The sequence below is a fragment of the Amyelois transitella genome, chromosome 3, assembly GCF_032362555.1.
Source record: "Amyelois transitella isolate CPQ chromosome 3, ilAmyTran1.1, whole genome shotgun sequence".
NCBI classification, from domain to species: domain Eukaryota; kingdom Metazoa; phylum Arthropoda; class Insecta; order Lepidoptera; family Pyralidae; genus Amyelois; species Amyelois transitella.
In genome coordinates, this window is record NC_083506.1 from 12,240,445 (window position 1) to 12,264,703 (window position 24,259).

Genomic DNA, 24,259 nt, shown 5'->3' on the forward strand with positions numbered 1-24,259 from the left:
ATAGGATGAATTCCCACGAGAGAAGGACCGATGATCTGGTGAAGTTCATGGAGGAACATTGGATGCAAGTCGTCTCCGACAGAGTGAGGTAGAAGTCATTGGGGGAAGCTTATGTTTGGCAGTGGACATCCTACGGCTGAAATGTCTTCTAAACTTTGGTCAGAATATATTTTTTTTAATTTGTTCAAAATATTCAAGTTATTTCAAATCAGATTGTGGTGAATTACAGTTTAAGGTATATAAAAATAAGGTAAATAGCAAATAAAAGATTGTTTAATTCTCTAATGCTTTATACATTAGAAAGTGTTTGATTCAATTGATGGTACATTTAAAAGAAGGCTTGCTTCTCATTAAATAAAAGTAAATTACAAATCAACATGAAGCTATCATACAAATTTCTACCAATACACAGCCACCACCTTACATCTCATAGACATTCTTTAAAGCTAATTCTGGTTTATCATATCCAAGTTCTTCTGGGGTCTCAATACCAAGGTCTGTTAGTGTTGGCTTGATCTCTTGAATGATGTATGGGTAGATTTCGTTTACTTTAGGCCCACACTTGTTCTTGCAAGCCTCGATGAACCTAACTGCTAGAGCGTAGTCATTCACCCTTCGGCATGCTTGCAGAGCAGACTTGATGATCTTCGGGTCGGGTACCAGGTCCATGCCGCAGAGGTCATTCATTCCCTTGCGGATTTCCCAGCCATCTATGTCGGGCCTGTTGAAGAATGCTTCATATCTGGAAATAAGATTGATATATACATATAGGATGGTAAAGTTAAAAGTTTGGTCATATTAAGCCTAACTTCACTGCACTAAACATTTTTAAAAATGTTTAACTATACATTAATACTTTACCTAAACCCCTATCACAGGATTACTGAAAGGCCCGTCCTTGTCTAAATATTTATGTATTAATAATAAAATAAAGTTTATGTCATTAAAAAAATAAAAAAACTAAATTGTAGCACATGGGTGGCTAAATATTGTTGGCGTTTAAAATTGACTGAAAATTTAACAGCTGCAGCAGTCTGTAGTGTAATTCATCACGCTACATGTTCAAATTGAAATTAGCCAACCAACAAAACTTGAGAGCCTCTCTTTGCTCTTTGCTTAACCATGTATGAGACTCATAGGAAACTTCAACCATACCCTAGAACGACAAATGATTTTCAGAAATGTCGTAATAAAAATAAGAGTCAAGATTCCCTGTATACTATTATCACACTAGTAAATAATGAAAAATAATAGAACTTTCCTTGAAATACCAATAACATATCGATTTATCGGCATTTCAAGTTACATAACGTCAAAAAGTTTCGACTAACCTGCTATCGAATTCTTCATCAGATTCAACAGGGCCACCATGAGAAAGCCGTTTGGGAATAACGGCACCAACTCGGGCCGAGGGGATAAGAGTTTGTTTGAAAACTGTAACCAATTTGCCTGAAGCCGAGCGCAGCATTTTGTTTGATAATCTTCAGAACTTCACTTCAGGAAAAGATAACAAATGGCTACTGGAAAACCATAGACTAAAAAAAGTGTTGCCAGCCACCAAATTTCTCTGACAGGAATTAGTGTTGTGTTTGTTTGATGATGATAATCTTAATCGAGCAAGTTTTGAGATGACCAGGGCGTCGGCGTTCATAGCTGTGGGGTAGGTACCAGCTATGGATCAAACTCGTTATGTAAATATTTACCGTAAAGAGGAGGTTTATTGCACAGCAATAATAAATATTAATGATAAAATATTTTAGGAACTCCTCACTTATATAAAATAAATAAAACTATTCAGGTGATATATTTTATTCATAAAGAATTTAGTCAGTAACAAAAGAAATAATCATTGTCATTTACTAAGATAGGTAACAACTATAAAAATTAAATTAGTTCATATGTCTAATAATACGAAGAGGCAGCATTACTGAATACACACAAATTATTTAGAATAAAAATAGAACTCATGATTTGTCTAAAACATAGAGCCATTCTTCCTCATATTTTCCTTCTCTTTTTTTTCTTGTGTGCAGAGATGCTTTCTTGTCCACTGTCATCTTCACTAGAGCTATCTGAAGAACTGCTCTCACTGTCACTGCTGGACGAGCTACTGTTAGAGGAGCTGTCTGAAGCTACACCCGTTCCTTGGCTGAGATCCATACTACTAGCTATTTTATACAAGTCTGGCTCTTTGGTTTCAAGGACTTTGATCCATTTTTTGGATAGCTTTGGCCGACCACGCACTGTTTTGTGCCAAACCACCGGGAAGTTAGTTCTGCTGCAGAAGTTCTGTGTCACTGCTACCGTATCGTCCATGTTGAGAACTACGTGCCACCAACCACCAGGAACAAATACTGTTTCACCAGGTTTTTGGAGTATTTCAACCTGAAAAGTTAAAACACAGCAGGTACATTAATGAACAACTTATGTTAACAATAAGGAAAAGTTCAAGAGATTGCTCAATCCAAAATAAGTATAGTAAAAAAAAAAAAACAAGGAAGATAAAATTCTATTTGTGATCCAGAAACATACCGGTTTAAACTCCTTTGGCCAGGAATCTAGTTGTGTTTTAGGATAAATAAGTTTGAACCAAGTGATAGCTTCATCCCTCTGCTTCCCGCCCATAGCGCCAGTCACTTTGATCAGTTCCCTCGGTGTCTGTGTAGGGAATAAGCACCACCTTTTGTGACCAAACACCAGAGCATTCCAGGCACTTGTACCCAGAGGGTCTATATGAATCCCGGTTCCTGACCTCTGCGGGCCCATCACAAACCAGCGATATGGAGGCCTCCTTTCCTCACCACAATACTTAAAGAGATCATCCCTAAAATATTTAGGAATCTCGTAATCTTCCAGAAGTTTCTTCCTTCTCAAATGCTCTCCAAAGCTACTATCAAAAATATAAAGGGGACTATCATCAGTCGTTGTCCGCATGTATTCTACGTAATACTTCATTTTCATCTTAACGCTATAACCCTCATTGTCCTCTCCGCATTTAAATTTTTGGTTACGATATTTTTTGGCTAGTCTATCTAAAGTCCACTTGTGGTTTGCTTTCCAGTTGGTCTGCACACTGGTTATTACTACTGGCTTGTATATTTTTTCATATTTCTCTATAAACTCCTGTGGAGACACCTCATTTTCACTTATCCTGTCTACATTGTCCTCACACTTTAGAAATTCTTCAAAGTTTCCAGAGTATCCTAAGGATGTCCATTGGTGTTTATCTGCTAATTCTGAAATTGAAAGGGTTGTATAAAAAATAACTGCCAAATGAGCCCACCCTTGATACTGAAAGAATTTACCTCATTAAAAACTAAATTAATAAATTTCACAAACTTGTCATGATTTGGAAAGCTTTGATTTAAGTTAAAGAGTGAATTGTAATCTAATATAATATTATACTTTTGTTTGATTATTTGTTTCGTCACATTTATGTCGAGGTCGAACGTTCAATGGACGCCACGCTCCATCGCGGAGTCTTCTAGAACTAGTGGCCGACCCCATTTCAGAGAAAATCACATATTAAACGCAACATAGAAAAGCCGGAACGAAAAACAATAAACAAAAGAAATAGCGACCAGGTGTACTGGTAATTGAGGTTTTAAACACGATCAATTTCTGATGCCGACTTACGATAGGTAAAGTTAGAGAACTCACCAGGTCGGGCTTTTCTTTTGACTTCCTTGATACGTTTCTTTGCTTTGTGCGATAATTTGTAGTCGGTTTGCATTTTTATGTGTTGTAAATATCAAATTTATTGCAATTATTCACGTAAAACTAGAAATGCTAAAAAATGACAAGATGACAAACCGGAGAGAGTTCGTTCGTTCTAGGGATGTTCAATCAAAGACCATCGATATTAAGCAACAAAATATCGAGTTATCAATATTGAAGATTATCAATTATAATTATATTTTGAATCAATTAAAATTATTTTAAAATAGTTATGTTTTTACTGCACGAAAGCTAAAAACATCTTTTTATGCTTTAGAGAAATGAAAACAACTTGTGTAGTTTTGATAAAGACAATCGAATGAGCAGTTTTTCATAGGAAATGTGTACATACATACATCATAAAAACACCCCCCCTTTTCCTGGAGGGGTAGGCAGAGACTACCTCTTTCCACTTGCCACGATCTCTGCACACTTCCTTCACTTCATCCACATTCATAACTCACTTCATGCAAGCTCGGTGGTTTCGGGTAATCTTGACCTGACCCTTTTACCAGGACGTCCTTAATTTGATCAACATACGTTAGTTTTGTTTTCATAGTGCTTAATATTTTGTAGTATGTTCTTGGGAGGTTTTTATTAGTATCTTACTTACTTAACATGATTTGTCTATTGTATGTCATGATTGAAATGGTAAACAAGCCATACATAATACATACATAATATAACACATACACACATAAGCCACAAAAACAGGCATACCATGTGTACCCTTCAACTCCGCTATTTTCAACAATTTTCCAAAAAATATTTGTTTGATAATTTTTTGTCAAAAAACAACTCAATCAGAAGGACATAATGCCGATAAAATTCATTGACCAATTAGCTGAGTCCTTTTGGTCGCATCATGTTATTTTTTATTATTATAAACAACGTAATGTTATTTTTTGCGAAAAATAAAGGTTTTATTTTCTTTCTAATTATCTATTTGTGTGAATACCATTTATTGTACCAGTTAAATAATATACTTTTTCAAGTACTCTAGTTGAAAAAGGATACGTATTATACTAAAATGAAAATAATCAGATGTTTAAAAATCGATAAAATAATAATCGACAATTTTTTCTTATAGAATGTAAAAAAATAACGTTGTCTATGGAAGGATAGTGCATTTCATGATAAATTAAACTGAACCGAAAGTCGATTCACAATAAAAAAATAATATGTGTCCTTCATTTTTCAGCCTCAGCTTTTTGTATTTTTCTAACTTATTTTCCATAAATTTAAACTCTTAATTAACTAAATACAATACACCTAAGAAATACTAAATATAATAGAATAGTAATAAATTTATAGATAATTTTTTATCGAAATTGCTTTTAAATCAAGTAAGAATATTATCTGTGACCTGTTCATTCATCAGCAATTTCACACCGCTGATATTGGCAACACAATAAAAAATTCGAGGCAGTATTCAGATTATTTTACAATTTTCATGTTTTTAACCGAAAAATATTTAAAACTTAGCTGGTTTTTATAATTTTTTCTGTAATTATTTACATACAATAATCAAATCTATTGCTTTGGTTGGATTTTAGAAAGTAAAGTGATTGATTTGACTGTTGTGGTGAAACAAATTTCAAACGTTCCAGTCTGAAGTGTGTAGCTAGCTCGATATAACTGTCAATCTGGAAGTAGAAATTTATTTTGTAATTTTCACCGGTTCTTATGTGTAATTTCTCAATGTGTTAGACACTATTCAATTACTCGTGTATAGCAAAATAATGTTCTATAGTGTATGTGGTGTATAAACTTGTGCGAAAATGGATGACGGCACCGTGAAGATCCAATCCGGAATTAACATCAACATAAAACGAACAGATGGTGAGTGCGATTGCTCTCTTTATCTTTATGTTTTGGCTTAGTTTCTGGTTGAAACATGCATTGGCCGCGATCACAACGATTGATTGCACGCACCATGAAGCTTGGTTACCTTCATGAAATGATTCATTCAGGTAGCAGTGTTCCAATTCATCTCCACTGTTATTCCATATTATGACAATCAACTCTCAGTCCATGGTAAAGACCTTTATTTCATGGCTTTCTTACTTAAAGAAGGTTTTCGAAATAATGTTGTACACAACAAAATAAGGTGATGAAGGTAGCCACTGGGTCCATCAGCTGTATTGTATAGGGTCATTACTGTAACTATCTAAGTACCTACTTCATAGAGGAGGTGGATGCCTCAGTAACATTTTCCAAAGAAATTAAGTGTTCTTTATATATGTAGGATATTAGTAAATTTTTCTCGACAGTTTTGAAATTTATATTTTTTAGGTCTCAATTTTTGTCTAGGCATAAAGGAATCTTTCTGATAGTGCTTCTGTTGTCTCCGGCTGTAACAGTTGTTTGCCTTAAATATTTAATTGTTCATTAGATTCATTTAAAGTTATGAATCATTTTGGAAAAAAATTTAAATAAATTGATATTTAAAAACACAAATTTAAAAAATATATATATCCCATTCAAAATGTATTGCAAAGCTCATTTTAAGAAATCCAGTGGTTTTGCTTACTTTTGACCTGACCATTTGTCAGGACAACCTCAAAATTTAAAAATTTGAAGATGGAATGCTTTATAACCTAGCATATTAGAGTAGTTAATATAATGAACACCTAGAATTAATAATAACTGAAAAAAGTATTATTCTACCAAGTAACAATTTTCATTAAAACATTATACTTTAACTGATTTTTGTTTTTTTTTATTACTGGCGAAAGTTTTGTAGAGTCAATTTTTTAAAACTATTTTATTGAAGTGAGTCCTGTTCTACCGTTGCAACTTTGCAAGGGAAATTGGCAATCATGATTTCTAATCATCACTTTAGTGGCAACTGTCAAAAATTAATCTGATTTTTGTATTTACTTACTTAAAAAACTACCGTAAGTTTCAAACCTGGTACTTGACCACAAACCGTTGCCAGTATTTTAATGAATTTTGAATCACAATTAAATTAACATTGGCTCTGTTATGATTTATTATGACCAGACACGCGACATCCAGCACTTTAGAATTGGATCCCTCTATTTCCCTCCCATGCCATGGATCTCCTGAAATGTGACTATGGGAATACAAATATTCATATAGTGCCTCTTTTATCATTATTAAATATAGATAGATTCCCCTGCAAATATTGCGTAGATCACATGAGAGTCACTTCATGTTAAAACTTGACTTGCCCAGAGAGGTGAGGATGTAACCGGGTCGCCGATTTTATCGCGCGAAAAACTCGCTGTTTCGCCTTTTATTATAACACTAGCTGTGCCCGTGACTTCGTCCACGTGTAATAGTTATTTTGGGCATCATTGAAGCACTCATGGCCGTGTGGTTCCCGGCACCAATACAAAAAAGAATAGGACCACTCCATCTCTTTCCCATGGATGTCGTAAAAGGCGACTAAGGGATAGGCTTACAAACTTGGGATTCTTTTTAGGCGATGGGCTAGCAACCTGTCACTAGTTGAATCTCAATTCTATCGTTGAGCCAAATAGCTGAACGTGGCCATTCAGTCTTTTCAAGACTGTTGGCTCTGTCTACCCCGCAAGGGATATAGACGTGACGGTATGTATGTATGTATGTATGTTGAAGCACTCAAGGATGAATAATTTTCCCCGTTTAAGATATTCTTTTAGGCTGGCAACCTTTCACTATTTGAATCTCTATTCCATCGTCAAGCCATGCAGTTGAACATGGCTTTAAGGTGTTTTCAATACTGTTGGCTCTGTCTACCCCGTGGGGGATTGAGACGTGATTGTATGTATGTACATTGGCTCAGTTACGACTTGCGACCAGCGTCAAGGAAGCTGGCCTTCGTCGCTCGAGCCATATACGGGTCGAGGCGCACGCGCCGCGCCGACCTCTGGCGGGTACCTACACTCTCGATTGTTATTCAACTATTTCTGAATCCATATAAATAATAATTAATGCAAAAGTCTGTCTGTTCGTTACACTTTCACGGCTTAAAACACGGGAATGATTTTGATGAAAAATTTTTTTTATCCTCCTGATGACCACGGCTCTGGGTAATTCGGGTAACCGTCTGACCTTCCTTAACTTGCTAATGATTTTGAATCATGGCTGTACAGTGGTTCCTGGTGAAAATTCGAAATTTTCGCCTTTGTGTAATGATTTATTCATAGCTATATAAATAATTTTAATGATATCGTAAGATTTTTAAAGAAGATACGAGAAGCCTGTCTTGTATTAGCTTCATTAAATTTGGAATTATGTAGGTCCATTTATGGTGTTTAAAAAAAATTTCCAAAAAGTTTTCCATCATCCCGAAATTTTAAATGCCCGTCGCCGTCGTGTAAAATTTTACTCTTGACATGTCATTTAGTTTTTAAGGTCTGATACATTAATACATATACACCATCATGCCTGTTTCCCATTGGGGTAGGTAGAGACTGTGGATTTCCACTTGCTACGATCCTTACAAGTCTGATAGTTTGTCATATGAATTCATCATCCAATGATGTATTGTATCAACCAACTATTTTACAATGTTACCGTACAAACCCTTCCGATTCCCTTGAACCGTCACAACCTTGGCTCTTTATATCCAGCATCGACGATATTAGCCGCTTCCTGAAATACGCTCCCTCCCATTTATATCATAATGACCATCGTTTAATAAAAGTTGAATGAGTTTTTTTTTATTGAAGATACATAAAAAACGTCTTTTCCCCGGACGGTTAGGCAGAGACTACATCTTTCCACTTGCCACGATCTCTGAATACTTCTTTCGGTTAAACCACATTCATAACTCTCTTCATGCAAGCTCGGCAGTTTCGGGTAGGTACTCTTGACCTGAACTTTTTCCAGGACGTCCTTAAAAAATCCCAGGAAAGTAGACAACAGTTTATTAAAAAATATATATGTATAAAAATTTGTAAATGAAATCCTTTGCCAAGACTGAACTTGCTTTGCTGATACGGGGAAGTCCTGGTGAAAATTCTAGTCAAGGGTAACATAAACGGAAAAGTAGTATAGGAATCGTCAATCATCGGTCACCTCATTTGTTTTCAGTTTTTTTTCTCTAATATAATTAAACCTTACCCCTCCGGGAAAGAGGCGTGATTTTATGTATGTATCTATGTATAATTAAATGGTAGTAGCATTAATTAATTCTGCTGAAATCGTGTTCTCAAACTTACTACAGTGACCGTGATTTTTAAAGGCTCAAGAAAATTATTTAAAATTAAAAAATTACATATATCAGCTGATTTCATAATAACCACGTGTAACAATAACCAAAATAACTCGGTCAGATATTATTATAATATAACGTGTAAAATGGCCGTTTCGTGTTGTAGTAAGTACGTTCATACACTACTTCCTGGTGGCTATAGCGCGGCATCGCCCACCGACGACCTAGGTTGCGTCATCGACCAGGGCCTCTGTGCTTTTTGACAGGCGCCAAATGATTAAAAATTAGATTTAAAAAAAATAGTTGATATTGGCCTGGTATGTACTGTATGGCGAGCACCGAATCTTATGCCACGAAGCGCAACGGCAAAGGATGAGAAAAAATGCAGTTTACAGAGAGAAGTAGATAATGTACAGTCTCCTACGTACATACATATGGTCACGTCTTAATCCCTTGCGTGGTAGACAGAGCCAATAGTCTTGAAAAGACTGAATGGCCACGTTCAGCTATTTGGCTTAATGATAGAATTGAGACTCAAATAGTGACAGGTTGCTAACCCATCGCCCCTAAAAAGAATCCCAAGTTTGTAAGCCTATTCCCTTAGTCGCCTTTTACGACATCCATGGTAAAGAGATGGAGTGGTCCTATTCTATTTTGTATTGGTGCCGGGAACCACACCAAAATATTATTTCATATAATTTAGGTAACGTTCGTGTAGATAAAAGTGCAGTTCGTTAGTTACTCGTATGTATGATGGGAATGCCTCGGCCGGCGGCGGTGACTCATGCCCGCCACGCGTTCAAACGTTCACACCGCGCCGTTCACCGCGCCGCCGGTGTTTGTGGCACGCGATTTACTCTGAGCTGGTCTATTTTATGCGTTGTCCATACAGTTGTTTTGTTTATTATTGATACCTACTAGCGACGTATAGGCCGTGGTATCTATCAGAATTACCTTTTTCGCTGAAAGACAATTCCCATATATGTAGTATATACATTGCACATTCACTTTTGTTGTTATTGTTGATTATGAATGTAACCAATAAATGTAATTTGGTAGTTAATAAAGTTTTATCTATCTATATATTTATCATATGATCTGTTAAAAACGATTATTTTCTAAAGGTTTTTAACCAAGTATGTATATCTTTTGGGTGTCTTTGGAAATGTTTTCGTACATTGATTTTGTGAGCGGTTGATCTGATTTTGTACTACATTACTCGTTACATACGTCTGTTTCTATTTTACAAAATTTTATATGAAAAGCGAGTCCAAATAAAAAAGTTTGGCTACAGAATGCTCAATTTATTTTATCGATAGAAGTGTGAATGTAAACATTAATTAATGTAACATTGTAATTATTGTGACGCGGCAGGTATCATGTGTATGAATAAACTAGCTATGCCCGCGATTTCGTCCGCGTGGTATAGTTATTTTGGACATCATTGAAGCCCTCAAGGTTGAATAATTTTTCCCGATTTTTTTCACATATTCCAATATTTCTTTGCTCCTTGTAGTTGCAGCGTGATGTTATATAGCCTAAAGCCTTCCTCGATAAATGGTCTATTCAACGCAAAAAGAATTTTTCAACTCGAACCTGTATTTCCTGAGATAAGCGCGTTCAAACAAACAAACAAATGAACAAACAAACAAACTCTTCACCTTTATAATATTAGTATAGATATAGGTTTGCCACATGTGGTGAAGATTGCAAACAAAACTTGTTTAGCAAACACAATCAGTTTGCGTCACGAATGTGGGCGACTTGACTTAACATGCTGATACTGTGGTTCCTTTTGCTTGCTATCACAAGGTCTAGACAACACGATGGCGGTCAGCATTTTTTATGACGCCCCTCAAACACTGAGGTTAACCAAAATGATCAAAAGAGATGGTAAGATAAATATGTACGTAGATGCCTTGTCAATGTTCATGAAAAGTTCCCTTGACCAGGTAGAAAGAGCTACAAACATACAAACGTATAATCACGTTTATATCCCTTGCAAGTCCAACAGTCTTGAAAAGACTGATAGGCCACGTTCAGCTGTTTAGCTTGATAGAATTGGCATTCAAGAAGAGCTACATCCCTATCCAAATTGCGCAAGATGGTCATCTTCTGACCAGAATGGATGGAGAGAGATTTGCTTGAAGAGTATATTTGTCTGTCATTTTTCTATGTTCCTGGTCGCACTGGGTCTTGGCCATCTTGTCCGATTTTCGACGTCTTCGTAAGTTTTCAGTCCATCTTTTGTCACCTCCAGTTAAAATTTCTTCGGCCTGCCCCTTCTACCTGGGTGCGAGTCAGTTTTTTCATAAGATCTTTAATCCCATTGTAAAATCCTTGTCTCCAAAGTCCAGCTACCTTCAGCAGTTTAGAAATAGTTGTTTGACAACCTTCTTATGAGGGCAAATTAACTTGTAAAAACAAGTAGCTTAGAAAATTACAGGGTGGCTGTCTACTTACTTGTAGGTATGTGAAGTCGGACTTAGCTCCCCCCAATGAAAATTAACCAAATAAAAGAAATTATGCGCCTGCGCACCCCAGATTCGTCGACATTGACTTTCAACTTGTAATTAAAACACGTTATCCGCGAATCTAGATCATACGTCTTCTTTGAAATGCCCAAACTGAGCCAAGTAAGCGGTCGGAATAAATTGTCTGTAGCTTACTAGGTCGAGAAGGTCATGGACGGATTTGGTCAGTGTGTTTTTAAAATCGGGTGAATTATGAATTTCCTCGTTGTTATATTAATAGTTGCTAGGCTAATTTACTAAGCTATGGGGTATATATATACCACCACATAATCAGACTTCAGCATTATTTTCAGTTTTGATTCCACTTACCCTTTTAAGACTAGCACATTATCAGATTTCAGCATTACTTTTAGTCCCATTTCTATTCATAATATTCCAAAATTTGTTAATATTTTCCGATCTTCGAAATAATTTTTCATCATAATTTTGTAAAACGTGTGTGAAACGTAAAAAAACGTAAACGGTGTGGTATTTTTATTTTAGCAACTATCATCACGCAAAAAATATATTCAAACTTTCGATTTTCGTTTCAACCCATCATCTGGTCAAGTGGGCGGTGACAAAAAACGTTTCGGATCGATTCCTCCCGATCTCGGACACATTTGTTGGTAAAATAAACTATGATAAAAGTACTTAATTTTTTATTTTGGCCTTATAAAGTCTGTAGTTGTGTTAGGTTAATTAATCCTGTGTTTAATCACAATTTGACCAAACATACAGACAGTGGCGAGGAGAACATGTACGCTAATCTCGTGGAAATTTAGACTGTCCCGTTTTCTGAATATCAGCCACCAACGTCACAATTTTACCTCGGTAAACACTATGAACGTTAAGTCTTTTGTTGATTAGAAAGTAAGTTGTGCACTAGACGGCTTGAGCTTATAGCCTAAATGTTTTACTTTCTATTAGTTACTAGGAAATAACAATATTATTAAGCGGCTTATTTACCGTTAATGAGATTTTTAAAATTATTTATAATAGCAGTAAACTATTTTGCTCCATAGCTCGGTTCTCGTTTATTTGTTATTTGTCTATATTTTTGCTAATACCTAGCAGATTTTATATTTAACGAACAAAGTATCGATCCTAGCCACGTATTGTGGGCATGGATCTTTAAATTATAGATTAAATAGATTTTACATGTAAAATTTGTTTGCGTTCAAATCTGTTCAGTCGTTTCGGAGTTTATCAATGACATCATCATGACACTAGATTTTTCTTAAATAGAATTTCAAGCTAGTGGTATCTCCTATCTTTGGCGCTCGGTCATTATACGGATAATAGCCTAAAATCGATTCGAATCCAGGCCATTCAGTTGACATAGTGTGTCACACAAATGGTCTGAATTAACTTTGCCCCGTGTCCCTTTCAGTAATGCCGGATATTGGTTTACTTCGACGCATTATTTGGATTTGGTCATTAAAGGCAATGCTGGTGGATGTGTTTAAAAGTGAACGGTTAAAGGATAACTTGTGTTTCAAAATTTCACCGATTTCGAATACTTATTACGGGAAATACATACATATAGTCATGTTTATATCCCTTGCGGGGTAGACGTGCTAAAAGTCTTGAAAAGTCTGATAGGCCAAGTTCAGCTGCTGTTTGGCTTTATGATAGAATTGAGATTCAAATAGTGACATGTTGTAAGCACATCGCGTTAAAGAAGAATCCCAAGTTATAAGCGTTTCCCTAAGTCGCCTTTTACGACATCCACGGGAAAGAGATAGAGTGGTACTATTCTTTTTTTTATTGGTGCCGGGAACCATACGGCACAAGGGAAATAAAAATTATTTTTACTTAAACAATGTATAATTGTGCATGAGCATGTCATGATAAAGATACTGAATAATCAACATTATTGTTGTTACATCTGTTATAGAACTTTAACGATACAATATAACAATTGCACGAAAATTACTCGTTTGTCTTGTGAGAATTCACATGTTTGAAATGCCAATAAACAAAAGGTCTGATGATTCATTGTTCATTCGCTTTGGTTCAAAAACTTGATTACTTCGTTTGAGAAAGTTCATGTTCTCGCTATATTATTGTTTAATTTGATACTTGTTTGAGTATGGTCCGTGGTCTTAAAAAGTCTTACCATCCCCCAGAGGTACCGCGACCGGTACTAATAGGTAGTAGTAGTAGTATTGACCTAAGGGGTGAATAGGTGGATGCATTTAGTATGCTGTTAAAGGAATGTAAAAAATCACAAACTAAGAAGTGTGAGAGAAGAAAGAACTATTTTAAAAACGATAGAAAATAGGAGAGGGAAAATGATAGGCCATTTAATCCGACATGACGATTTTTTAAAATTATAGTATAGAAGGAACAATTAATGGAAAGAGACGAAGAGGAAGACCAAGTTATTTTGATCAAATAAAGCAAAATGTAAACGTTAAAACATACCAACAAATAAAAAAAAATAAAAGAGATGAACGGAGGACGCTCCACTTTTCTCCATCAACAAGGAGGAGATCAATAGTTATCTAGTCTTGAATCTAAAGTTAACAACGTCAATATTACGGATATGGACTCCAAAACCTATGATGAGGAACCTTGGCACGCCTACGATATCCAACCAATTACCTTGTGTTTATTGACGACAGTACCAAATTACCGGCCAATGAACATGGTACTCGACACTAGTAAATCTTTGACATTGCTTCTTCTACAACCAGTAGTTTTCCTTGTTGATACTGTTTTTAAGTTATGGCTGAAATATTTTGGTGAGACTCCTGCTAACAATACTAACAAATTAATTTAGGAGTCAAGATGAATTTGGCTTTTCCATACTAATCAACAAAAAGCTAGCTAGCTGCTATCTTTTATAAATCTGATGCATGTGTAATATGAATGATAGATAGATAATGTGTATGAATCAAAAATCTTTCTAAGTTGATATAGTTTACGGAAGGGTGAGTGGGCGGGCTGAGCACGTAGTTGGTTCTCTTGATAAAAGTCAGCACGTATCACTTGTTGTGTTACCAGTGATATAATAAAGCATTTGAATCACAACACGTTTGGAACGATCCACGATTTATATTTGGAATTTTTAAATGTTGATGTCGAACTTGACATCATAAGATCTATAAATTAGACTACATTACTTATATGCTAGTAAAATATTCGTAAATACTGTTCTTGGGAATAATATGATAACTAGTTCGAAAAAGATTTTGATTTTGACAACGATCCCTCCCTCTGGCGTTAGTCGAGGTTTTACAAGTTTCCTCACAATGTAATTTATTGGAAGAGCGTCGGTAAGCTAAAATAATTTAGGTACATAAGGTAGAAGTCAAAGAAGAGCCATTAATGTTTCCTAGAATATCGGTGGTCGATTTCAGTTCATCGACACTGGTTTCTCAATTGGCAGAATCCGTTTGCAGGATCTATTATCGTGTTGTAACACGTCGTTTGTCGCCGTCTTTAGCGTGTGAATCACCGGTTGCCAACTTGTTAGTGAAATTAGTGCCGATGATCTTATTTGATTCTTGGAGATGGTTTATCATGAGAAAATTGTATTGACTTATCAGACGTTAATTAATTATGATGGCATATGATAGAAAAGGAACCTTAGTATAATAGTAAGTAAAAAATGAAGACTTGTAGCTATTGAAAGATTTGATTCAGTCACAGAAGTAATACAAATAATTACTTCAAAACAAGATAAATAAACAGACTCAAATCCTACTATGACCTTGTTTCCAAATCATGGCGCCTTAATATGTCAAACTAGTACTATAATGAACCAATCACTGAACAGAAATTGGAAACCTTCGTCTGCCGGTTGCCACCTACGCCAAGATGTAATAGATTTTCCTTCGAGATTAGCGGAAGAATGTCACACCTTTCAGAATTATTTTCTGCTTTAATCCTCCTAGAACTAACTCACCGTATTGAAAAGTTATAACTTTTTGTGTAATTCATTGAACTAAGATGCAGTTCTTGAATACGGCGTGATGTTAGTTATTAAGAATGATAAACCTAATATAGACAATGATGGAAGATTAAAAAATTTTAAGTGAATTTTTAAGATCAGATTATTAACAATCCGGTACAAATAAATAGAAAAGATGAAAATGCTATTAGCGTATTAAGTCAGTCATGAGCAGATAACCTAATGGAAAATCATATTTTGTCTCTTATTGAGCATATGTATGCCGCCTCAAAATAAGGTTGCGCATATATTACGTAGGTCACCTCGCTTTATATTAAAGCCTTTATTTAACTAGCTATGTTGGTTTGATCGTAAAGTGTTTCTTTGTAGCTTTCTTTGAACCAAGATACATCTAACACTATAGGATATTTCATTATGTTATAGGATATTTCACTCTGTTCCTATTGAAATTTTAGTCTTCTTTCTTGCTTCTTCTCTGATACTTGTGGATTCTATTTATGAGGATCAGTATCACGCCAATTATAAGCGTTAACATCATACAAACATAAATATACTCACGCCTTTTTCCCGGAGGGGTAGGCATAGACTACATCTTCCCACTTGCCACAATCTCTGCATACTTCCATATTTTACACTAGCTGTGCCCGCGACTTTGTCCGCGTGTAATACCTAGTTGTTTTGGGCATCATTGAAGCCCTCAAGGATGAATAATTTTCCCCGTTTTTTTTCACATTTTCCAATATTTCTTTGCTCCTTATATTTGCAGCGTGAAGTTATATAGGCTAAAGCCTTCCTCAATAAATGGTCTATTCAACGCAAAAAGAATTTTTCAAATAGAACCAGTAGTTCCTGAGATTAGAGCGTTCAAACAAACAAAAAAACTCTTCAGCTTGATAATATTAGTATAGATATTGTTCACATCATCTGCAAAACTATATACACAATCTGCTGTCCGCTTTCGCCAACTGTCCAACACTATGTCTTCTCCCGAGCTCGAAGGTTTAGCAAGGCTCTATGACCGTAGGCGTCGCGTGGGTGCCCCAGTGGTTCCGTCTGCTGATGTCATCAGACTCGGGCCCCGGCTGGCCAACGGTGCAATACGGTTTGAGATTATGACACGCATTTGGTCCTTGATGTTTCGTCATTGCAGTATGCATTTGATTTGCAATTGTCCCCGTGGGGGAAACTGATATGCTGACACGTATTAGAGAATATGGTTGGATTGAGGAGTGACGACCTCGATCAATCCTGAGATCGGAACCTCATCGATAGTCATAAACTAACTAATGTAAAAAAATTCTTTCTAATCTTTTATTAAAGTTTCTGCTGAAAAAATAACATTATTGAATGGAGAATCAATGTTGTGGATTTGAATTAAAATTAATTTTCTTTCTTTCTATTGATTTTTTTTTAATTCATGCCTGTTATTGTGAAATGATCAAATACCATAAAACTATTAGAACGGATTCCGTAAAATGCATAGTATCGATAACGAATCAATGCGTTGCCGGGCCAGAGATTGATTTAGATTAGAGAGGCGTGCCGACTGCCAAGAAAGCGTAAGTAATACAATTAGCCAATGAAATACAACAGATACTGTTTCATTCCTTTGAGTTATTATGACCCTGCAAGTATTGGTATTCTTGGCACGGGAATTCTGAGAGTTCGTTATTCCAGTTTAATTGTTGGAATCTAGTAAAATGTGAAGTTTCAAGATGATTTGTTAGTAACGATTCAGAATCAGGAAACATCGTGAGTAGTTTGTTTCTCTTTGCGTTTGTTGGTTTGGTAAGATATCTAATTTCTCGCATTTCTAGAGGTAATATAAGAATTACTACAAAATTCAATTTTTACTCTGTCGGAAATGACATAAACCAATACCACGTACAGATTTTAAATGTTTAAGTGTTAAATTTTTACGAAAGTATGATTTTCAATTTACAGAATATTTGAGGCTTATGCTCGAATTAATTGTCTCATCTCATCCACGCGTATCTGTTTAATCTAAGCTGGCTGACATTAATGACCTAAGCACAACTTATGACAGAGACTGCACGTTAGGTAAATATGGACGAATCGATATATGTTCACATTTTTTTTTTAAATTTGTTTCACAATATATATCAAAATTAAATATATCTAGTACATATAAAATAACACTGATAAAAACCACAGAGGTTTGTCCACAGTGTGAACATAAACGTCAGTATAAGATATTTTGTATTAATCATTCATGTTTTGAAGCAATCAGTCAAAATACCTTCAAGCACGTTGTTAAACTGTTATTATACGTTTGCGACATTAAATATTTATCATCAGTGACTTCTTTTATATAAAATCTTTAAAATTAAGCCAAAATGTTAGCATATTTTACATAAACAAATAAATACGTAACAACTTTCTCATTTTTCCAGTTTAAATTTGAGTATTTCGGTACACCAGCCCAATTTTTGAACTGGCTCGCCTTGGTACAATTTTGCCAGCACACGGCAACACTGGCGACCGACAATGGCAACACAGCAATGCGCGGGCGCCGCTAGTCTAGCCGGTCTCAACCGGTTCGTTGCTGACTCACAGCGGCCTGCCTTGTCCAACTCCGAAAAGCCGTTGCCTATAAATAAATCCACACTGATTGTTATTGATTTCTACGGACAACGGTCGGTTGGGTTCCCGTTTTGTTGATAATTTCGTGCTTAGCGCCTCATAATGTATGCTTTTCGGTTTCGTGGTTAATAGCACCACTTTATACTACGCTTTTATTATCAAAATATTTTGTTATCTTATAAACTTGGTATTCTTCTTTTAGGCGATGGGCTAGCAACCTGTCACTATTTGAATCTGAATTCTATCATTAGGTGAAAGTAGCCTATCAGTCTTTCAAGACTGCTGGCTGTGTCTTCCTCGCGAGGGATATAGACTTGATAATATAGATGGATGAATATTTTGTTAGTCTGAATTCACGACGCGGTGATATTAGAAATTGTGTCTATAGGATCAGCAGATCTATTAAACTGATGATCTGCGGTGTTGTAATTTTGTATATTATACTTATAAATAAGCAAGGCAGCATAAGGTTTATCATATTGGTATGATCTTCTGTAAATAAATAAAAATATGCTTTTTGATATTGTTTACTTTATGAAACAATAACGATTAATTTAATTAGAACACGAGCTACTGAACTAAGTAATTTTTATAACAATGAAGAACTCGTTCACCTTGGGTGTGTTAATTATTCTTAGTTCAAGTTAATGTGTTATTTTTTATTAATTTAAATGTAATAAATGTAATTTACCCGGAAACCAACTAATATTATAGTTATGAGTGACGGAATAATGAGATCTTGATGATAATCTAGACTTCATAGCCTAGAGAATTCAAATTGAATCTTTCCACATCGCTTTAAAATAAACGCACCCAAATTAAAACATCTTAACCCATTTACTTTTTCTATTTTGGCGCTCATTTTCACGCAGTGAAAGAAATATGTCAACAATCTTTAAGCGGGTGAACTTTCGAAAATATATTTTCTTATTGAATTTTACTCTGGGTCATCGTTAACAAAGAAGATTTAATAATCGAATATTACTCCCTGGCATGATTATATCAGTAGAAAATATCCAAAAAATCTTCAAGTTATTAAAATGCACGTAAGATGTAACAAAACAAAACAAAAAAGAATAGGACCACTCCAGCTCTTTCCCATTGATGATCGTAAAAGGCGACTAAGGGATATAGATAGATATAGTAGGCTTATAAACATGAGATTCTTTTTTTTGGCGATGGGCTAGCAACCTGTCACTATTTGAATCTCTATTCTATTATTAAGCCTAACAGCTGAAAGTGGTCTCTTAGTCTTTCAAGACTGCTGGCTCTGTCTTACCCCTCAAGTCGTGATTACATCGATGGATACAGTGAAAGCCGAAGGATAAGTATTGCCTTAATGCTTCTCCATCATAACATAGAATAGTATTGTTTCAAACAAGAAAGTAAATAATTACCGGTCTAGGGCAAACAGTGCCCTGCTCCCTTATTATTTTCTCCTTAAGCGTCGTGATTGTTATCGCGAAAGTCAGACTACGGGCATTTGTACTAAATTGGCCCATACACTAGCAATGTGAACCTATAGGACGACCATAATTGGCAGTAAACTACGGTTACAGAGAAAGCGATGCATTGACCCGAGGCGCCATTTCACGAATTCGACCTTAGAGCCCGGGATATACTATTGTAGGGTTCATGTTTGTTGAACGCAGATCTTGGTCAAACATGATAACAAAATTGTCGTTACTCTGCGTTGTCGTGTCGTATGCTGATCATATTCGCAAATAAGATTTGTAGCTGTTTCTCCAGCCCTGTTTGTTATTGCAGTAACAACAGTAAACTCACCATTTTTATTTAGATTTTCTAGGCGATCGAACTCAAGTGTTACAGGTTGTGGTGTACCAAAAAATTTTAATTTGTGTAGTTTCAAAATTCAATTTACTGTGATTAATCGATGACTAGTATAACATATTATTTTCAATATCAAACCCTACAATGGACGAGATTTATCACTCCACACCAACTTGTTTCATGTAAGCTGATACAAAAAAGCTAACGGTACTGGTCAGGTTTACAGCTGACGAGCTAGATAGGGACAAACTGGAATCCGTGCTTGGATTACGCTGGCTGCCGTCATCGAAACCCAATGAAACACGAATGCGCTAATAATAAGTCGGTCATTAGCATCGGAGTTGAAGTGCGAATGACCATCAATGGCATTAATGTTTATCTTGATGACATTGATACTTATATTATCTTTACTACTGATGAGATGGTATTCAGCAATTAAGATTATGTTAGGTAGGATAGCAACATGTAAGTTGTAGCTAGGGTAGGAAATTTAAAGTGTAATTTTTGGAACAAAAACGCGGCGATTAGTGTGAACCTCTGCCCTCAATTTCATTCTAGGTAGTTCCAAAAACTACCTATGAGTATCTCAGATGACTCTTTCAAAATTTCTTAAAGATGACAATGATACGATTACATATCCGGATATCTCTAGAATTAGATCTCTGATCGCATCTTGAGATACCAACGTTAGGCGCGGGACGACGTGGCCAAGTGCCAAAGTGTTGTACCATGACACCAATGCGCTTTGATCTCTTTATATCAGGACTCGTTTTAGGCAAGGGATCGTAGTTGGCTGGTTGTAGTTTTATTCGGTCTTGAAATATGCACTGCGCGTGTCATTGACCCGTTAACGCATTGCTTTAGGAGCTAATTTTAAAATATTTCCTCATGTAATAGTATTGTAAGTGACTGCAGGGGCTCCAAGTTTTTAGTAAAAGCTTGATTATTAATCTGAAGTCTCCTGCAATCTTTGTTACCTTTTAAATACTAAGTTTCCTATTCATACGAATATTGCAATAGAAACGTATAACATTGTTCGCATTTGAGTCATTAATAAAGATTTTACAAGGGTCTTTAATTTCTTCATTCGCTACGCTGTCGATACCTTTATTCTCGTATTAGCTAAGATTGAAATCAATGGAGCGATAAATATGAAGACTTGTTACAACGTTTTACAATTAATGGTTACAGCAAAAAAGTGATCGCATACTGCAAACGGTAATTAGCTTCGAGTAAAAGGAAAAGAAACCTGCGTCTTCTATTAGATTTCCCACGGTCAAGTTTATAGCATGGGAGAAAGAAACTCTGTAATTACACATTTAGAAGCAAAATAATATGTAAGTACGATTCCCCTGTCTTACATGAATCATAACTTTGGTACACAAATTTTCCGCCAGATGATACAGACTTAGGATCGCTTAAAAATGTAAATGATTTGTTTATTAAATAAATATCCTTGTAACATCAATGAATACCTGAAGAGATTTAAACCTTAAATAAATCAATTGAATATCAATTGATTATTAAAAAGTTTTTATGTATATCAATTGTTGTTGGCATTTACTGTAATAAAAGTTTATTTATAACTTTTAAGGCACAGAATTATTAATAGTTGTATCAGGGTACGAAATTTGATATCTAGTCAGCAGCTTGATTAATAAATAGCCTTGTCAATTTCAAACAATCCGTTTTAACTACAGTTATAGTACTGGCTAATGAAATCATGAACAAGATAAGCAAAACTGTTAACCAGCCTCGTGAACCGGTTGTGGCAAATTTGCCAAAAGTTATTTAAATTACCACACTGCCTACTGTTTGATTTGCATCGACTGTCACTGCTCAGAATTTGAAAGTTGTTGTTGAATCTGAAACCTCGGTGTCGGCGCTCCACATAACAGTTTTTCATTCGCTCTTATCGTCGACGAATAAACCAATTCTTTTGTGAACAACTCGTGCCAATAGATTTAGCCTTTTTATCGACGTTTTTTTGCGTATTTTTTCCGTAGTTTGTGCCACATTTTGTCACCTATATTTTGAGACGTCCATTTTTTATCTAACTTGAGTTAAAATACCAATTTAAGTGGCTAACTTTTATTCTTACTAGATCTAAATACAGCCGTTGTGATGATCGCCCTCATAATTCATACATAGTCTCATATATTCTATTTTCTGTTTAGTCTAATTTGAATATGTATATTATGTGGCTTCAAGGTTTTTGTTTGCAAGAGCTAAGAACCTTGCTTTGTTAACTTATTATTATATTTTACTTTACACCTATAACATAAGTTAGAGACATTTTATACTCATATTGTTATTAATACTTTTAAAACTTTAAGTGTTGCATTTAACGTATTCGTAATTTATAGTAAGTTTGTTGAGTCGATTCAGAATAACTATTCCGGCTAGTTATTTCTGGATTATTGGTAAACATTTAGCAGTAGTCGGTACAAGAACGTCAACAGCCTATCAACGCAGAAGCCTATGAGTTTAACAATCTGCACGTCACTGATATATTTCCAATAACGGTTGTTTTTTGCTTCTGTTTCGGCATTTCGGTTTCGTTCCACTTTCGGCGAAGCACGGAGCGTAACCATAGCGACTGGTGTGTGTTCAATAAGTGGGCGCCAAGGAACTTATAAAATACTCATGTTAGCTTCAGATAGGAAAGATGACCTTGAAAGTTTTCCGTACCCATCTCTCTTGTCTAAAACGTATTTGCATCTAACTCTTATCTAATTACACCAAAAAGAAAAATATGTACAAAAGAATGGAAATACATCTGCCTCTTTCTATTTTGTCTCTACTTCAAAAATATATCGGATATTTTTCGTTTTAAGATGATATTCCATTGGTTATATATCCATGTCCGGCGTTTTACGACTGGCGAATCTCGCTTTATGATTACTCTGACGGACTTGATCACCATTTTATTACACACTCATAGCTTTAAAATGTGTCGTAAAATCTGCATCAATTGCGAAATCTGTGCGCTTTCAGATCGTGATGATTGTTGATAGCATTACATGTCTACAACATTTATTGGTCCATCTGGTGATGGCTCTTGATGGCGCAAATTGTTAGATAATATACATTATCCATACTAACTATTGCACTAGACTGTAGGTTTTGATTGGTCCATTGTAACTCATAGCTACTAATCTTTAAACTAAGGCTGGTATTTGATCCTCAGATACTATTTCTCCGAACTTTGTTTTACTGTATGTATTTTAAGTTCTATCATTCTCTTAGTTCTTACCATTAATTAATTGTGATTGGTTATGATTTACCGGAAACCTCTTCGGAAATATCCATTCATACATTTTTGTTTACATATTCTTTATTATAATTTAAACAATTATCACCATCAGCGGCCTAACCACGTGTTAAACAGACCACCTCTATTTATGAATGGTTTTTATTACCTCGTGGTGTAGAGCTGAGAATCGCATAGAATGTCAGAAGAAAGAAATTGCCTGCCGTGTTGATCTCTGTTTCGTGAAACAATAATAAAGGGGACGCACACGCATCGCTTGTGTGCGGAAGGTCGCCGACCTTGCCCTTAGGCGGGATAGTTTTCATATTTTGCCGTTTCTTTAAGATCTATTATAACTGGTATTAAGCTCGTTAAAATGTCAAGTTTACAAGTAGCTGTAACTTAAATTACTCACTTTCTCGAAGGTGTAGGATGAGATTATGCCAAATTTCTTCAAAATATATTTTGTCAGCTTTGCATTTATTATATTCCTTATCAAAAACGAATCTTTCCTCCTCAAATTTATATTCCTATATGTATCTATTTCCAGGGCGAATTCACTCCGCTATCGTGTCCGGTGTCAACCAAGAGACGCGGTCCGTCACAGTGGAATGGTACGAGCGCGGGGAGACCAAGGGCAAGGAGGTGGAGATCGACGCCATCCTGGCCCTCAACCCCGAGCTGGCCGGCCCGAGACACCACACGCCCCATCTACAACCTATGCCTAATAAACTCGCCAGGGTAAGAACTCTTGATCACCTATAATCTCCTGGTACCATCGGTTAAGATTTTTAAGACAAGTTTAGTTCAAAATCTGACATTGTGGTATGAACTTTCAACAAATTGTCCATTATTAAAATTTGCTATTAGCTTTTGATGAAACTCAATTCAGTTGATTTGTATATGGAAGAGGAAATTCGTGTCCATTGGAGAAAGTTGATGGTTTCATAAATGAATAATTTGTAAGGCCATGAAATTTTGACGTAAAGCTAAACATATTTAATGCAAGTCTCACGAATGCTTGCTTACTCGTAGTGAAAAATCAGAACTAATAATTTCACTACAGGCCAAAGTAATACCACGTAGTGTTGTGATTATAACAGTTTTAGATCCATTTGCTAACTGTACTAATTCCAACTTGTAAGGAACCGGCCAGTAAATTAATTAAAGTGCTGTTAATTCAGCTTGACTCCAGGTAGCCTTGCATTAACTCGTGATTTACGTTTGCCGGGCCGTTAAAAAGTGCGCAGTGCAGGCACTTGCTCTGTCGTTATATCAAAGGTCAGTTCGAC

The 24,259-nt window shown here is 35.7% G+C and overlaps 3 protein-coding genes across 3 annotated transcripts in view; 1 reads left to right on the plus strand and 2 right to left on the minus strand.

The window, feature by feature from the left end:
- Positions 1-255: 255 nt before the first annotated feature.
- LOC106133002 (cytochrome c oxidase subunit 5A, mitochondrial) lies at positions 256-1,539 on the minus strand. The gene is made up of 2 exons (XM_013332590.2): positions 1,332-1,539; positions 256-742 (listed from the first exon to the last, which is right to left on the minus strand). Exons 1-2 carry the CDS (start codon positions 1,466-1,468, stop codon positions 421-423), a joined length of 459 nt encoding a protein of 152 aa, XP_013188044.1. The 5' UTR covers positions 1,469-1,539; the 3' UTR covers positions 256-420.
- Positions 1,540-1,793: 254 nt separating this feature from the next.
- LOC106133001 (bifunctional arginine demethylase and lysyl-hydroxylase PSR) lies at positions 1,794-3,824 on the minus strand. The gene is made up of 3 exons (XM_013332589.2): positions 3,661-3,824; positions 2,533-3,236; positions 1,794-2,385 (listed from the first exon to the last, which is right to left on the minus strand). Exons 1-3 carry the CDS (start codon positions 3,731-3,733, stop codon positions 1,999-2,001), a joined length of 1,164 nt encoding a protein of 387 aa, XP_013188043.1. The 5' UTR covers positions 3,734-3,824; the 3' UTR covers positions 1,794-1,998.
- Positions 3,825-5,114: 1,290 nt separating this feature from the next.
- The window catches only part of LOC106133003 (kinesin-like protein Klp10A), a 60,913-nt gene continuing 41,768 nt past the window's right edge, over positions 5,115-24,259 (plus strand). Inside the window, exons 1-2 of the mRNA XM_060948327.1 lie at positions 5,115-5,559; positions 23,518-23,708. Coding sequence (XP_060804310.1) covers positions 5,499-5,559; positions 23,518-23,708 — 252 coding nt within the window. The 5' untranslated portion in view covers positions 5,115-5,498. The remainder of the gene's footprint in view (positions 5,560-23,517; positions 23,709-24,259) is intronic.